The following is a 17182-nucleotide window of genomic DNA, read 5'->3' as shown; positions in this document are numbered from 1 at the left end:
GTATCTTTCTTCTTTACCACTACCACAGTGTTACTGAAGATAATTAGTCTAAGCCCCCAGCTATTTAAAAAGTTTATAAACAACAGAGAGAACCTACCTGTTCTCAGATTGGCTGTCCAGTTCTGGGCAATGGCTCTAGGTGGCCCTGCTGAGCAAAGGGCTTAGCCCAGATGACCTCCAGAGGTCCCTTCCAACCTCAGCCATTCTGTGATTTCATGAGTTATATGAGGCCATTGTATCAAGGGTGTGCAAGACTGTCACTAGATACTTCAGTATATTCAACTGCCCTGAATTTTTCGTCTTGTCAGTGAATTAGTTTTAAGCTATGTGACTACATAACCTCTCGTCTTGACTGCTGTAGGTGAGCTTCCTGTTTGCTGTCTTGTACCTTTTTACTGCATTGGGAGTTGCCCATTGGTGAGAATTCTTTTGAAAGTCATTTAGGGTTGTTCAATAGCCTGATTGCCTTGTCTTCTCAATGGCAGAAAATAACATTGCCTGCATTGTATGCTTCATATATTTGCATTTTCTTCTCCCTTTCTTTATCCCCTGTATTTCCACATGGTGAAACCTAATGCCCTGTCTGTGATTGAGTATTTGTGTGGAAGACTTTTGTGTGAAGTAAGGTTTGAATGTTTAGAATGATTCATTGTATAGACATGGCTGATTGCAAGCAAAGGTACAAAATTAACTGTTGTCTTTGTTCTTCCAGCTACTGTCTCCAGGACAGGGACACTGATGCCTCATGTGAAAGCCAAGGTATTGCACTTCAGAACCATATGGCAATTGATACAAAATGGTGTAGTTACCTGATATTTATTATTTGATAAACTGTCTGGAAATGGGAACAGACAGTGATTGGTTAACAATAAGAGCAGAGAGCAATCTGCTTGCAGCAATTTCTCCTTTATTTTTTACTGGGTTTTCTGTTTGCTTCTGTTGATAAGTTTGACTTTTCTTCCCTCCCCTGAAATCCATTTTCTCTCCTTTTTGCCATCTGCTTTCCATCAGAGCTCTTTGGATGTCAATCAAGCACTTCTTCCAGGGATGATCTTTTGTTTGGGTCTAGTTTCAGGGCATACCAGGAACAGACAATAAGTTCAACAGCACACGAAAACAATCTGCTGGAGCTCAGTTCCGGGTAAAGTATTGCTGCCCTGCAGTGCCCCTTGAGAAGAGTGCAGAGGTATTTTTATGAAAGCTTCCAGGCTCCTGAGCATAGTTAAAGCATACAGAACGTAGACAGGGCTTTTTCTGGGTTTTTTTGGTTTTGAGTCGGTGTGACTCAGTTTGTTACCAGAGCCTCGGGAGCTGCAGCAGTGGGGTGGGAAGATGGTTCTTTTTTTTTGTTTGGTTTGGTTTTTTTTTTTAGATATTTTAGACAGGGCTCTGGCAGTGCTTTGGCTTGCTGAACTTTTGATCTTTCTCTGCCCTTGCCAGCATTCCCTAATGGTGCTCATGGAGAGGATGTATTCTGCCAGCCCACATTTTGTGCGCTGTATAAAGCCCAACAGCCAGAAGGAGCCAGGTGTGGTGGACAGCCAAGTGGTGCTGCTGCAGGTGAGGAAAAGCAGTGTCCTTCAAGAGTATTTCTGCCACATCTCAGTGGGAAGGGCAGACCCCTCCGAAAGGCTGTGGACATAACTGGAGGCTGACTGGTCCAAGTCTCTTCTTGCAGGAGAAAGAATAGGCACACTTTTTATGCACAGAAAGGTCCTGGGTAGATGGCTGCTTTGGTGACACAAACTGGTGGGTCCAGGTTTTGCAGTCTTAGTTCTCTCCTATTTCTTTTTCATGAATGCATTGAGATCTGCTTGTCAGGCACTAGGATTCATCTTTGCATCTCCTGGATGGGGACTGGTACAGACAGTACTCCGTAAAAATTATGCTTCTTGGAGAAGACAGTTTTCACCCATCAGCAACTCTGAATAGATGCCAAGATGGGATTACTTTGATAGGGGCTGAAATGTGCTGCTGGATATTCCAGCCTTAGCCAATATCTTTGGATATTGTGTCAGGTCTGAGATCCAGATGCTTTAAAGAATACAGAATATGATTAGAAGAGTTCAGAAAGCTCTGTGGCTTGTTTAATGTGTATAAGAAATGTATATAGAATTAAGAGGGAAGTTCATCCATGCCTCAGAGTACTACTCTGTCCAGATTTGGAAGTAAAAGGCTATCCTCTAAGGGACAAGAGGCAAATCAGTACCCATGGCTGGAAGGTGAATTCATTTCAAAAGTTGGTTTTTGTGGCTTCCAACTTTTAACAGAGAGTGGTTAGTCATCAGAGTTACAGGATGTGGTAAATTCAGTCTTTAACTAAGAAAACATTTTCAGAGAGAAACTTTTTTGGTTTGAACTAGAGAATTTCATGGCTGAACGAAGGCACTTGTAGCTGCAGAGGAGCAAGCAGGTAATCTAATGATGTGTTTCTCTTTGTCTCTCTGATCCTCTTTGTGGTGCTGATTTAGCTTCGATACAACGGACTGCTGGAGACAATCCGAATCCGAAGAGATGGTTACTCCTGGAGACCTTCATTTGAGGAATTTTCTGAAAGGTTTGTCAAAACTTCCGAGTGTTCCTTGTCCAGATATTGTTAGGGAAGCAACCCTGGTAACCAGATCTAGGCAAGGAGTAAACCAGCCTTTTTAAAGTTTTTGTTCCTGAGATCATGGGGTTCCTTGCTGTGGGAGGCTGAATGAGACAGATGGTGATGTATGGTTTTTTGCTGTGAGGGTGACATGGATCAGTTCAGCTCATCAGAGATGTGGGTCTTACCTTGCTCTATTATTTTGGATTTTTTCACAGATACAGAATTCTTCTACGTAAACCAGATGTTTCCTTCACAAAAGAAAGGTAAAAAAATCTTCCTTTGTTATATACAATCCAGTTTCTTCTTCACAGACTTCTGGTCTCAAGCTAGGATAGCAAGCTGAGTAAAAGGAACAATGTAATGATGGGATTATGTGGTGATGGGGAAGAAATCCCTAAACAAGGACAATGGTGTTTAAGAAGCATTTGGTACAATGACAAATGAAATATTTCTTGAATTGCTACATAGCAATTGAATTACTGTAAAACCTTGCTGTCCAGTGGAACGAAAACTGGCTAATATAATTCATTTAAGGAGTTGTAATGATGGACAAAGGTTTCCACTGAGCTCAGTGTGGGAGGGGCTGAGCAGAGTTGCCAGGTGCCTCTCCAGGCTTTTTCCTGATGGCCTGCTAGAAGACGATAGACAATGCTGAGCAAGCAGACAGATATAAATGTTTCTCAGGCTAGAAACAATATTTATGGTCCAACAATATTTTATGTATACAGATATAATATATGCCTAGCACTTTCAAAACCTGACTTATTCCCATACATAAATGTCCCTCCAGCTCTGCAGCCTTACTCTGTCAGCTTGTTACTTCCTACATCTAGAGCAGCAACTTCTCACCTCTTCTTTTCCACTTTCTCAGTCCCTCCTTCCTGCCATGGTGAATTGTGACGGATAGTGAAAATGAAGCATGTGGGGCAGCCATCTTTTTTTTATTATTATTTTTTTCTGTCTTTTAAGAAAAGATTTTATTGTTCTCCAGAAAAGTTCTCTCCTTGTAGTAGCTCCTTCAGCCTTCACAGAGGTTCCTTAAAGTTTGCTGATAATACTGCATCAATAAGAACTGCAAAACCAGTTGAGACCCAAGTCAAGAAAGAACAGCATGGATTAGAGAAAGAAGATGGTAGACAGGCAGCACACTGTGTTTTCAGACAAAAAAAATCACAGGATGCTTTTGAGGAAATAATTACCTTGGCTACGGATTCTGTCACAGTGGGAGTTGTCTGAGATAGAAGGAAAACCACTTCTCCTTTGCTATGTGAGATACTAGCAAAAAGTGACACTATGGTTTACAGCCTGGATTTGCAGGCAGAGGGAGGCAGCTGTCTGTGCAGTGCAGCTAGCATGTAACTTCTAGTTCTAAATGTTGGTGGATCTTCTTAAGAGACATAAATTTTATCACTGAAGTATGCAAAATGAAACTGGAATTGGAAAGCAGACCTCCTGAAGTCTTGCTGTGCCAACTTTGTAACTTCTGTGCTCCAAAAAGCTTGGAAATGTAGTGAGTAAAAACTTTTCTGAAAATAAATAGGCTTTTCAGGACTGCCTCTTATGGAGCTGGAGGAAATTTGCCTTTAGGAAACCCGTTTGCTGATGGTCCTGAGTGTGATCTGGCTGTACCTCAAGGTGAACTAGAGACTGACAGCCAGTTACTCAATGTGATTGGGTGACAAGATCAAGAATGTCATGCAGAACCACTGGGGCACTTTCTGCCCCTTTATGCTCCTAAAGCCACTGTTCACTTTGGGTGAAACACTTCACTTTTTTTCCCTCTCTTTCAGCTGCCTGGAGATACTGAAAACTACAAAGCTGACAGGCTGGATATGTGGGTAGGTGTAAATTACTGTTGCTGGGAATGAGGGATGTGAAATGCTGAGACTTTATACTTGCAGTCAGTTAATCTGGTTCTCTTCAGGGAGAACTTTGTGGCTGTAGCAAAGGCCTGTCCGAAGGGTGATTGGATGCAAGATTGGAGAAACTGTTTCTCACTGCTTCTCATTGCTTCTTTCTCTTCTCAACTCCAGGAAGTCACGACTTTTCTTTAAATATTGGCACCAGGAACAGCTGGCAAAGTATGTGGAGCAACTAGAAAAAGCAGCAGTTGTCATGCAGAAAGGTGAGCATGGGGGCAGGAGTCTCTCAACTCTGGTCTCAGACCAGGGCAAAGAAAAACTTTTCTACAGTTGCTGCTCCACCATTGCACCCTTGTAGATGGCAGAAGGGCAGGTCAGATGCCATCTCCATGTCAAGGTCCCATGGAGTCAGTGTGCTTACTGCAGATGCCCTTCTCAGTGCTTATCCTAAGTCAGGGAGAGCAATCAGACAGTGTGAGCCTTGGAAAGGGAAAACATGTGTGCAGGAGAACTGAACTGAACAGGGCTGCATCCCGAGATCTGCATAACCCTCTGGAATGAGGGCTCATTTTTGAGTGGAGTTGAACTGAGAAGAGGAAAAAGAAGTTGAACAAAGCAGATCTCATTCCTACTTTTACAGAGGGGCAGAAGAGGATGAAGTTTTGTTTTGGTGTGGTTTTGTTGGTTTTTTTTTTCACTTTCCTTTACACCTGCAAACTGTGTCTACTCTGGCAGCCTGCTTCTCCAGAGCAGGCACTGTGGGCAGTTTGGTATTTCCTTCAGCACAGGCTCCATGAGGACTGTGCAGCCAGGAGGATGAGGCTGCCAATCCTGCCTGGTTCTTCTCTGTTGTACTTCTCTTCTGTATGTGTTGTTGCACTGCTGAAGCATCTGAGCACCTTCCAGCCATGTATCATACAGCATGACAAACATCAGGCTCTCACATGCTGTGCCTTGTTATCAACCATGGGGAAGATATGTGGGCAGTACACAATAAGAAAGTGTAACTTTCAGTTCATGTGTTCTAGCATCTGGTCGAGTAGGAGGGATAATGCAATGTCTCTAAAGCTCCTGATGAACCCTGTGGTGGCTCCCTGTGGGAAAGGTTATCCTGTGGGCTGACACCAAGTAAATCCCATCTCCTGTTTGGAAGAGCTTTGCTTTTACTGAGTACTGTCCAGAGGATACTGGGGAGGTAGAGGGTTAACAGAAGCCCTTCTGTGAGACGTTTTTTTTTAGGTATCCTGTGCCTTGGCATCATTGATGAGAGCTTAGAATCATAATTTGATTCTTTTAAATCCATGATCTGGCAGCTTAGAGAGTGGAGGAGAGTTCCCACAGGGTTTTGACTGCTTGCTCACATAGAGTCTGCATTGCCCTTTATTAATGTGATGGAAGTGTTGATGGCTTTGCACTGGGTTAAGGAGTATCGCCCCGTGTGCTTCCCCAGGGAGTGACAAAGGCATGGTGAGCTTTTTTGTTTGTTTGTTTTCTAACCACAGCTTTCCTCTGAACAGTTTTCAGGGGGTTCAGACACAGGAAGATTTACCTAAAACTGGTGGCTGAGCTGAGAGCTCAGAAAGAAGCAGAGAGAGAAAGAAGCCGGCAGCTGGCAGTGGAAGCAGAAGCTCAGGGTGAGTTGTTCCCATTCCCCCTATGCATGACCACTGGTGTGATGATCACCTCAAAGTGCTGTCAGATCCAGGTGATGCTGGCCTGTCCTCAGCTTTCCTGAGGCTGGGGGCTCCAGCAATGCAGTGGGCAGGGAGGTGCCAGCATTTCTGCAATTTGGAAGTGCAGCTTTCTCTGTGAGGAGCAGAAGCCATGTGGTGAAGGTTGTCTGCCTGGCTGTGTCAGGAGAAGTGCCAGGCTGTGTCTGTTCCATGCAGCAGAACCTGTCTCTATCCTGAGCGTGTGGAGGAGGGATCTCATGGATCTTGAATGCTACATTTCATCTTCTTTTTTACTGTTGTTACAGAAAAAATCTCCCGTCCAGTCCCCATGCCACGGAAGAGATGGCCTCAGCCTTCTCATCATCCTGCTGATAAGCCACCCCAGCCACCAGTGCCACGGCCACGCAGCAAACTAAAAGAGGTAGAAATATTGTCTCTGCTTGGGGCCCCTTAGCCAGGTGTGCTTGTTCCTGGTCCTTCCACCTTCTGGATCCATGTGATCTCCTGCATGTGGTCCCAGCAGAATATTGCCATTCTTGTTATGAGAAGTGAGTGAGAGTCCTTTCCTACTGTGGTTAGTTTAAAAAGCATGGTCAGGACCTCTGAGGAACTGAAAGCAGTATTTGATATTTTGTGACTGATCTTAAGAAATCCAGGAACAGGATCACTTCTGAAGGGATCCCTTCAAAGGTCCCCTTTATTTGGTCTTGCTTTTGTGCCCACTTTCCCCCTCTTTTTACTTTCAGTCCACTCCTTTTGATAACTTGGACCCTTCGGCACCTCGCCCTGTTCTGGGGACAAAAGAACTGGCTGAAGAAGAGGCAAAAATGAGGAAATTCAAAAGAGGAGCAACTCTCCGCTGGTTCAAAGAGACACAGGCTGAGAAGGTCCTGCAGAATGATGGGGCCTATCCAAGCTGGCTGCACGGGATGATCAGCAGGAGGTGAGTACACTGGACACAGTGGACACAGCAGGAAGAAGCTGCTGTGTCTTTAGGAGGACTGTGTAGGTTGGATGTGCCAGTGTGGGAATGACAGCATAACCTTTCACTTCTAGACTGTGAGCTTCAAACCCTTAGGGGGAAACTTGGAGCTCCCTGTCACAGGATGCAAATGACGGAACTAAATACAGGCCCTGTGCTGGGAAGGGTGGCTTTGGAAGTACCCAGAGATGGTATACATCTATACATTTACCCTGTTGTGGACTGTTTGCAGACACATGATGTGGAATGAAGGTGGCCTTTTGGTTTGACTCATTATGACTGTTCTCATGTTTCTCAGTTTAAGTTAGGAGTAGACCTCAGTTTACAGCAATAGAATACAGAATTCAGTGTATGTCTGTTTTTAAAAAGGTATTAAGTGGGTCTTTAATGAGTATCCAGTAGCAAGATGCCCCCAAGGCCCCCAGAGAAAGGAAAAAGGAAGTTTTTTTGTTGATGCCTCTGGCCATCTAGTGAGAGAGCAGCATAGGTGGCATAGCCATCCCTGTAGGCTGGGAGAGACATCCGTAAGAAGACAGAGCTTTGTGGAAGTTGTTTATGATACTATGACCTCTTAAATTTTTTGGGAAAGCCTTTATTTCAATGCTTGAAATTTTGCTACTGGGTATGCCTCACTCACTCACTTGGCTGATCCAAGCACTACTTTCCAAACAGTATAATAAGAGAAATGCTAATTATTGCAGTGATTGGATACGAGCAAGACTGTGGGGTTAGCAGATAAACATCAGAATTTCTGGCTATAGTCTCCCCTGTGTGTAAATTAATCTATAGTAAATTAATCTAAGTGTCAGTGTCCTTTATTTGGTGGGACTTCTGTGTGGTCATTGCTGCCAAGTATGCCTGTCATTTGAATACCCTTATCAACTTGTTCCAGTTTGTAACTTTTAGCTGTTAAACCTTCAGTTTCCTGTCTCCTTCAGTCTTATTAGTTCACAAGTTCCTGGATATCACTATGAACATCACTGAGGTATTATACACCACGTCAGCTTAATAAAGGACACTACCATAGCTGGCAGCTCTGGTAGCTGCACTTTTTTTCTTTTTTTTTTTTTTAAGATAATTAGAAAGGCTTTTGCCTGCATTAATGCTTTTGTGCACAGATCCAAGAATGCAGACAAAACTGTCTGAATTTGAGTACTGGTTAGCTGTGAGCACTTCACAATGAAGGACATAGCAGATCCTTCCCAAAGAGACTAAATATCAGATACTATTGAAGTGGTGTTTCCTGTTGCTGGACTTAAGACTCCATACAACATTGTAAGCTCAATGTAATAGAGCAGCCAGGGCAACCCCAAACTGCTCTGGTGATTTGCAGTCACCTTTAGCCTGGAGCAGAGCACATGACGAGCACAAAGCAGTGCTTTGTCTGTCGGGCAGAGAGGGGGAAGACCCCCTTCTAGCAGGAAGTTTAGAGAGCCAGACTGGTGTAATCCAAGTTGGTGTTTTTCCGAGGCACTGGGCTTACCCTGTGCTAGGCACTACTACCCCACAACAATCCTGACTTCTTCCATCAGCCCTGCAGTGTAGGAAATGCATATGTGCACAGGCTCCTCATCTCAGTGATGTTTTGTTGTATGTTCTGTGTTGGAAGGTAGCTCTTGCTATTGTACTACTTTGACTGCTGGAGCAGCTTTAGAGTAACCCCATTTGGAGACGCTTTGGCTAAGGGTATTGTGCCTCCTCAGCCTGCTAACAATTCCTTGCACCAGCAAGCCACAGTCTGGAAGCCTCTAGCTTTCAACACATGGGGCAGGTGCTGGCTTCCCTGTGGACTGGGAGCATGACCAGGGCAGCATGTGAGGCAGGATGTGAGTTCCTGTGCAGAGGGTTGCTCACTGTTTGCTGAATTTTCTTTCCTGCTTCTAGAGAAGCTGAGAACTTGCTGACTGACAAGCCTTTGGGTTGTTTCCTTGTTCGGATCAGCCAGAGCCGACCAGGCTACATCTTGACTTACAGGTAGGAAATATGCCTTGCAGAGGTGGAAAAAGAAGGTCCTAACTGATCTATGCATGGATGGAGGAATTAACCTCCTCCAAAGAGGAGTCCAGTGAGGATAGTGCTCAGCATCTCCTGTTGTGGGTGCCCCAGACAATTTGGAGCAGCAGACAGGACACTGCAGAGTCTGTCTCTTGCCAAGAACTGTATCTTTTTGTGGATCAGGTGGTGCAGCTCTAAGCATGCAGGTACTGGTTGGGCTTTGCTATGTGGCTGAGTGAACAAAAAGGTTGAAAGAAGCTCTGAAAGGAGGAGCTGGAGAAGTCTAACGGAGGGTCTCAGGAAATGCAATCTGAGTTCTACAAAAACAACCTCAGGCAAGATGTTGGGCAGTTTTCATGCAGACAACAGGCACAGGAGGTGTTTGTTAGAGTGCTGGGGTTTGAATCAGGCTGCTGGGTTTCTCTTGTCACTGACTTTGGGGAAGCTGCTCTTTCAGCACCTACTGGCACAGTCTGTGACACGCCAGCATGGTGCATCTTGACATTGTTTGTTACACCCCCTGATCACACCTGGCCTCTGGAAACAAGTGCAGAAAGTAACGATGGAGAGAAGCAGTGGTCCCATGTCATGACTTTGTCTGTCTGTCCACCTCCCCAGGGGCGAAGGCCGCTGCAGGCACTACATGGTCCAGGTGCAGCCCAACGCACGCTATGTCATCCTGGGGGAAGACAGGGCTCATGCCTCTCTCACTGAACTGGTTCAGTATCACCAGACTGTGGGCATCCAGCCATTCATGGAGATCCTGACTCTTCCCTGTGAGCAGGTGAATGTCAAGGGGATGCAGCCAGAGAAGGGCATGGGGCATGGACTGTGCCCTGAGAGTCACTGTGGCAGGATGTCTCTTCTGTGTGCCTTTTGTAGGTTTCCCATTGTGGCCAAGTAGCTCGGTATCTTCTGTGTGCACTGGGAACTGGGCACTGGGGATTCCTGAGGTGGGAGAGAGGCCCTGGTGGGTGGGTGACACTACACTGCCTCCTGAATGTCCATAGATGGGTATTCCTCTTCATCATGCTGTTTGAGGGATGTGGAGGGTCTGCAAGCCACTGCTGAATCCAGTCTCTTTCCCCCCTCAGAAAAGCAGTGAGAGTTTGGATTCTGAAAATCTGGAGTGCTTCAGCCAAGCTGCCAAGGGGGTTACCCCTCCAGAGAAGCTGCCCTGCTCCTCCAGCCCTTCTACGAGCAAACCTTCTCTGCAGTTTAGGAGGAACAAGAATTGCCAGAACCAGCAAATCTTGGATGACAGTAGTAAACAGCTAAGCTCAGGCAAGGAGAGAGGCAGCCAACAAGCCTTTCCTCGCCTCCACTCTTCCATACGTCTGGCAATGCAGGAAATACAGCAGGTGAGTGGGGACATATCCTCTCCCAAGTCTTTGCCACCCACAACCAGGATGTGGGACATGTGGAGCTGCCCTGCCAAGGGGCAGGAGAGAGGAGGCTTCCACAAGTAGCTCCTTGATCACGGGTTTTACTTAGTTGTCTTGGGTCAAAACTATGTTCATGACAAGTGCTGGACTGGAGGAGGCCCTGGGGGAGGGTCTCTGAGATGTTCAGAATCTGCAACTGAAGGGGCTGTGTGGAAAGCATCCCAGTTTGTTGTTCTCCTAATGTTATCTTTCCAATTTTTATTGCAGTTCTCTTCTACTTTCTTGAACACCTCTCTACAGAACTGCTGTCAAGCTCACAGCGTAAAGGATGTAGAGTCCAAGTGACATGGTAAGAGGAAGTAACACACAGGATGGCAGGCAGCAATTGCAACTTTCCCTAGAAATGGAGGAACAAAAGGGACTCTTCCCTTCCCGCTCTACCTGGAGCATTTCTCGGCTACCAGCTACCTAGAAATAGAGCAGGAAAACTAGAGGGCAGTGGCCAGCTACCATTCCAGCCTGCAAAAGACCAGGAAAAATCAGCGTAAGGTTGGGTTCCCTGTACCTGTGGTGCACAGTGTGCCTGCAGTACAATAACAAGGCTGCTGGAGGGAGCTCACAGTTTTTCAGAGGCCTGGGGCTGCAAGGAGGAATGCTATGAGAAAGGCATGGATCAGAAGTGGGTGGTGGGCAGAGAGCCATTGGGAGCTGGCAGAGGCAATGAGCCGAAGCCAAGATGGAAAATATAAGAAAAAGCATCAGTCTGTCAACATGGTCTCAGCAGCTGAAAACACAGCTGCTTACTGAGGCTGTAATTTTCTAAGCAGGTTACAGGAGTATATGGAGTGGGCCCAGAATGCTTCCGACAGAGCTCGTTATGCCCCATGCGTTAATTGTCTGAAGCATCTAGGCTGATGTACAGCTCCTCTGTGCACCACATGGGTAAATTCCTGTCCCATTCAGTTGCTGAAGGCAATAGGAAGTAATAGGGGTGCTGTTATACACCTCTTTAAAAAATCTGGATTTGCGTCAGCTGGGAGTGGAGAGGATCTGAAGACCACACTTTAGGCTGCACACACACTTTGAGGCTTGCAGCCCTGCACTGGGATTACTGCACTGGTTCTGCTCCCAGAAATTCATGTTGGAACAAAGCTTTTTAGCTGGGCCTTGTCTTGTTTTCCTCTTGATGGCTGATAAAATCCTTTGCCTGAAGTGTTTGACTCTACTCCTAATCATGAGTACTGATGTTCCCAGGGGATGAGTGTATCTGAATGTCCTGTATCCAAAGGTAGGCAGAAGAAAGACAAATGTTTGGGATCTGCACAGATAACTGCAGGTGTGTTGTACTGGCACTGCTGAATTGGTCCCTCCTTTTATGTCCTCCACTGAGTTGTGTTTCTTGACTTTCTTGCAGGTCTAAGTGGGTCATCCCTATCCTCTTCCAGTACTACTGGGCCTTGCCTAACTGAGTGAACATACATGACATTCAGCAGCATCTTTTCTTTTGTCTTTTTGTTTGTGCCTCTGCACCAATCTGGCCCTGTGCCTTGAGACAGGACTGCTGCAGAAATGAACTTTCATCAGCACTTAGTTGGTCTCAGTGAGTGAAACTGCTTTAAGCACCCTGGTCTAGTAGGTGTCCCTGCCCATGCAGGGTGGGTCCCTTCCAAGCCAAAGCATTCTATGATTCTATGGTCTGGACCAGTCTTGTCCTCACAGAGGGGAGAGGATGGGAACTGTCACCCTGCACAAACCCAGAGTGCAGAACAGTCTACGTGTCAATGCTTCAGTGTGCCTGAAGATCCCTCACATTGCACTGTTAACAGTTACAAACTGGATGTGTTGAAACAACGTGTTTTCTCACCAATATCTTTACTAATTTTCTACCTCTTTCTCTTCAAGTCATCTGTCTTGGTTTTAGTCCTGTGTATTTGCTGCTCTGGGAACCAAGGGAAGCTGGGCTTGGACTTGGGAAGTAAGGAGTTACACTCGCGTGTCATTTCTTTTGAGTGCAGGAACACTTGAACAGGAGCTAAGACAAGGGGCAAGAAGAATTTCCTGCAGAGGGGATTTCCTGCCTGTGGCATCAGTGTGCTGGCACACTGCTCCCCGGTCCTTAGCCAGAGCTCAAGTCAGGGAACCATTGGTAAAACCTTCTTGTTCATCCTGGTCGAAATCACTGAAAGTCTGGACTGGACAGCATGCTACTTTACACTGAGAGTAGAGGGCTTGGAACTTACAGGACTATGCCATTTGTTACGTATTTTCTACCTTTTAAAATAAATATTTTTCTTTCTATAAGGAGGAACTCAGTGTTTCACTTATTTCTGTTACCTGCAGTCAGTTCAGCTGTGAACTGCAAATGGAGGAGAACAACTGACACTTCTGAGGGTAGGCATGGGATCATGTGAAGTGTCTCAGTGGAGAAGCTGAAGGCTCATGAGGCAGTGATCCTGGTGTACAGTGCCACTCATAACAGTGCTCTCCCCCATGCCAGCCTCCTCACCCTGCATGTGCCATGGGTGAGACCTCCCCTTTGCAGCCTGGGTTGAACTCCCTCTTGGATCAGTGCTTCCCTGGAAGACCCCTCTTCACTGGAGGAACAGCCATGCTGCTCACCCCACTTCACCTTTCCCTGAGAGGTGTGAATGTGGCTCAGTCCTGGTTGCACAGGCTAGTGCTGTGGCCTGTTTCAAACAAAAGAACAATCTATTAAAACAGGATGCTTGTGGCAGCGTCTCAGCGGTGCATTAACCATGGGACTACTTCTCTTCCCCCCCCCCCCCCCCAGCTCTGGAGCAGCCGTGCTGAGCTGTATGGGGTCACAAGAGAGCACAGGTGGGGACCAAACTGGGAAGAGGTGGCTGTTTCAGCCTGACATGCTGCCTCTCCCCAGCACTGCCTTGCAGCACTAGCACACCTTTCCTCTTGTTCGTGCTGGGTTTTGGCAGTTGCTTTGAGGCTGTTCAGGACAGAACCAGTCCAGGCAGTCCAGTGCTGCTGTTAACAGCATCTTCCTGGCTCAGCCCAGAGGCATTTTGCTGGGCAGCCTCGGCCTCTGTGCCAATGTTCTCCTTGGCTTCCTTCACCACAGAGCAGCTGGAAAGCCTCTCTTCTAGGTAGCACATAGAACCACCTCATGGCCAAGACTTTTCTAAGAACTCACTGGCCCACAAAATTGAGACATAGATGAGAAATTAATTTCAGTAGCTGAACCTGAAACTCTGGAACACTTTCCTAATTTCTGTGCCACAGAGGATGGTGTAAACCCAGGGCTAAGCTCCAGCTGCAAAACTGTTTGCTTCTGTAGTCTGTCAGGAGCAATGCTGAATCAAGGAGGATGGTAAAGCTTTTTCCCCCAGCAGCTGCCTCCAGTATCTCCTGGGTGCTGCTGCATGCACAGTTCACGAGGGACATCAGTGGAGGATCAGGACACTTCTCTGGTGCTTGTGCATGGCAGATCCCCTGGGAAGCTTCCCAAAATCAGAGAAGTTCTATCATAGATTTCTTTTCCCCCTGATTCAATGGGAGCAATCTGAGCAGCCAGGAGCATGGCATGAATCCAGGCAGCACACCTGGGCTGGGAGGTCAGGTTTCTTCCGTGTCTGCTACTTCTGCTTTTTCTGTGACATGGCAAGAGGGAAACTATGGATGATGAGGGTGAGAAGCTGAGGAAGCTGGCATGATTTCTGCAAGGATCTGGTTTGCAGGAGCATTAACAGTCAATGCTCTGCCCAAATGCAAGGTCTAGCCAAGCTTCTGTAGAGCAGTCCTGCTACTGCTGGGCTGTCTTGGAGAGAAATGTGTGCCAGCAGTGAGGAAAACTGAGAGTAGAGCTGGGAATCCAACAGGCTGCTGGGGAAAAAAGTGCAGACTTGACATTTCCAAGCATGGTCTTTGCCTGCATGCTTTTATCTCATGGTCAAAGTCAAGCACTGGGGCTTCAGCTCTGTGTGACAGCATGTGCTATGCTAAAGATTTCTTCCATCTTTTCCCTGAAGATGATCTTCTCCATTAAAGAGGAGCAACTACACAAGCAGTCCTACATATTTTCTACTGCAGCAGCTTGCCTCGTGGCACTCAGAAAATTATGTCTTGGAAAAAGCCAAGAGCAAATTGTGTAAGCCAAAGTGGGAAGGCCATGCATGTTACCTCATGTTATAGCTCAGCTGGCATGGGATGAACCGAGTGGGATGTGCTCACATCAAAAGCTATATCAGGCTGCATGAGCAGGGTCAGAAACCAGAGGAAGACCTAGTAGCCCACAGAGCACTTTAAGCACTGCATTTCATGCCACATGTGATTAAGCTGAGCTCAGAGAGGAAGGCTAAGAAGAGAAACCCAGGTGTGGGGAGCTCAGAGCTGGCACCCAGGAAGGCAGGTAGATCAGTGGGAAGGTTCTGCAATCTACAGGAGCAAGAACTGGAAGTGCTACTGGAAGGTAACTGGAAGGGCATGGAGGCTTGGGAGGAATCTTATTTCACAATCTGTGCCTTCCTAGACATCGTTCCCATTCCACCCCCATTACTGGTGCTTCAATGCATCTTTTAGAGAGCTTCCGTGACGTTCCATGAACTGCCTCCTTGGTTTTGCAGGATGTTTTTGTGTCCCTTTCTGTGCTTTACATCTGAACAATCTTATCTGCAAACATTTTAGTTAAACATCTGTAGGCTAAGCCCTACTCCAGATCAGTCTCTTTCTGTGCAAAATAAAGCTTTGGCTTGCTTTTGCCCCTAAGGTATCTGACCAGCAACTCCCCGTTGGGCTGGCTAAAACAGAACTTTTTGTTTTCCTCTCCTTCCATTCTCAACCTTTCTTGTTTCTCTTTGTCTCCTCTCCCTCTCCTTCTCCCTCTCCCTCTTCCCTCTCTCTATCATCTTTGATGCAGGCTTGAGGTTTAGGAATGAGAAGATGTGACCCAAGGACTGGTATGGCTCTCAATTTCTTGTCACAAAACTCACACCCCTTATGTTGCTTGCTTTCTTCCAGGACAATGCTGTGGTCTATGTTGACATGTTTCCTTCTTCAAATGTGTTTTAAAAGCTTATTTGGCCCTCAGCCCAGACAAGACTCTCAACACTGCTCTCAGCCTCACTCCGGCCTATGTCAAGTGTTTGTGGAGTGCTGTAACAGCATCCTGGAGATACAGCCTTTCCTATCTTCTAGTTTACTTTGCTGTCGGCACCAAACACATGCATCATGTCCCATTGCTTTGGGACAGGCTACTTGACCAGGGCTTTGCTTATCAACTTGCTCCTCCTAGTGCATTACAAAAGCATAAAAACTACTGTCTGCCCTGCAGCAGTGGAAACAGCAAAGGATCCTTGCCATGAAGGTCACCAGTGGGAGCAGACTGTAGAGCAGCATAGGCACAAAGTCACGTTTCCTTTGTTACATGTTTTGAGAAACATTCAGTTTAATCTTATTCTATTCTCACACCAACGTGTTCTTCTCACCCAGCAGCTCTTGCTGGGTTGCTCTTCCATAAAGGCATCTGATTGCTTTTGATGCATTCTAGATAATTTTGCCTCCATAGCAACCCTAAACAATTAATTTCCCAGACTTACGATCCATAGAAAATAAGTACTTTCATTTGTTTAACCTGATATGCCATTATTTAATCAATATAGTGTTTTTTCTATACTATAAAACATTACAAGTAAACATTTAAAAACACCTCTCTCACTGCACATAATTTTTAATACATTGATTTCTCTCCCTTGACTGTCTTCTCTGTCCTATGCATTTGATTCTTCTGTTCCCTTTTTTGTCCTCTTCTTAGTTCCATTGTATATTCTCTGAGAGGGAAGAAAAAAGCCTCAGAGCTGACCCTTAGGGCCCTTCCTTGGATCAGGACAACTGGTCTGAACTCTCTTTGTACAGGTAGAGCTTCTTCTTATAAATTATGTCTACCAAAACAGGATTTAATTGTCATTTTATCATCCAGCCACTCATTGTGATATCTCTCTGGCCATCCAAGAACATCCATCTGTCCAGCCATGAAACAGGATTTGTCACTCCATAAAGGAGTGAGACATGACTTCCTTCTGCTAGAGAAGGGTTGCTTCTTTCCCTTTAATCTCATTTCCTTTTTGTCCAGGAATGCTATTCCCAATTCCCAGTGTGGAACTCAGATTCATAAATCACAGGTCCCCAGATTTACACAACGATCTTAAAAAAACAAAAACCCAATCCTGAGGCATCTCATTTGCCTCCTGTCACTCCTCTGGTTTCAGGGTCCCTTAGCAGCTGTGCTGGGGTTCCTCCAGAGCTTCTGGATACATGACAGCTATGGAATTCACTGTTTGTGTTATAAATTTATTTTGAAGCACACCATGATGATGCTTTCACTTGAAGCACATTCCCCCATTAGTCCCTACAAAAGGAGACTGCAGTATGGTAATTTTCCTTTGCTCCTTGCTAGTGAGGGAAACTTGTGCTTTCCTATTGGGCCTCCATCTTCTCTGAGTGGTCATTCACAGCTCTCTTATCTGCTCACTCTACAGCAAGCTTTCAGTGTGAAAGCCCCATTGTTTTGGGATGGTTTGGAGGCTTGTGTCTGACAATTTTTTTCATCTTATAGCTCCAACAGACTCTGTTATGGTTTTCCATCTAATATGTTGTGGCTGCTATCCTTCAGGGGAGGTTTAGAGATAGGAAAAAAAGTGCCAGCTCTTCCCATGTGTCCCATT

General features: G+C 45.9%; 1 protein-coding gene across 2 annotated transcripts; it reads left to right on the top strand.

Moving 5' to 3' along the window:
• Window positions 1-330: 330 nt before the first annotated feature.
• Window positions 331-12791, top strand: LOC139789546 (uncharacterized). 2 transcript variants are annotated; one of them, XM_071730429.1, is made up of 16 exons: window positions 331-417; window positions 713-759; window positions 1070-1141; window positions 1441-1560; window positions 2472-2557; window positions 2809-2856; window positions 4384-4431; window positions 4627-4718; window positions 5973-6089; window positions 6434-6549; window positions 6875-7071; window positions 8995-9084; window positions 9724-9889; window positions 10200-10466; window positions 10758-10839; window positions 11905-12791. In XM_071730429.1, the coding sequence occupies exons 2-15, from the start codon at window positions 739-741 to the stop codon at window positions 10833-10835; spliced, it is 1518 nt and encodes a 505-aa protein (XP_071586530.1). In that variant the 5' UTR covers window positions 331-417; window positions 713-738; the 3' UTR covers window positions 10836-10839; window positions 11905-12791. The 2 variants fall into 2 exon arrangements, with proteins under 2 accessions (XP_071586530.1, XP_071586529.1); XM_071730428.1 differs by lacking the exon at window positions 331-417 and having other exon boundaries at window positions 433-759.
• The last annotated feature ends 4391 nt before the right edge of the window (window positions 12792-17182 follow it).

Source organism: Heliangelus exortis, chromosome Z (assembly GCF_036169615.1).
Source record: "Heliangelus exortis chromosome Z, bHelExo1.hap1, whole genome shotgun sequence".
Lineage (NCBI taxonomy): Eukaryota > Metazoa > Chordata > Aves > Apodiformes > Trochilidae > Heliangelus > Heliangelus exortis.
The sequence above is the reverse complement of the archived record's forward strand: the minus strand, read 5'-3'. Positions and strand labels throughout refer to the sequence as shown.

What these genes read in the sequence shown, in the direction of transcription:
- LOC139789546 (XM_071730429.1), top strand. Translation starts at nt 739, where the DNA reads ATGCCTCATGTGAAAGCCAAG. An exon ending in AGTGGAAGCAGAAGCTCAGG is followed by an intron (nt 6,090 to 6,433) that starts GTGAGTTGTTCC and finishes CTGTTGTTACAG; the next exon opens with AAAAAATCTCCCGTCCAGTC. An exon ending in CACGGGATGATCAGCAGGAG is followed by an intron (nt 7,072 to 8,994) that starts GTGAGTACACTG and finishes TCCTGCTTCTAG; the next exon opens with AGAAGCTGAGAACTTGCTGA.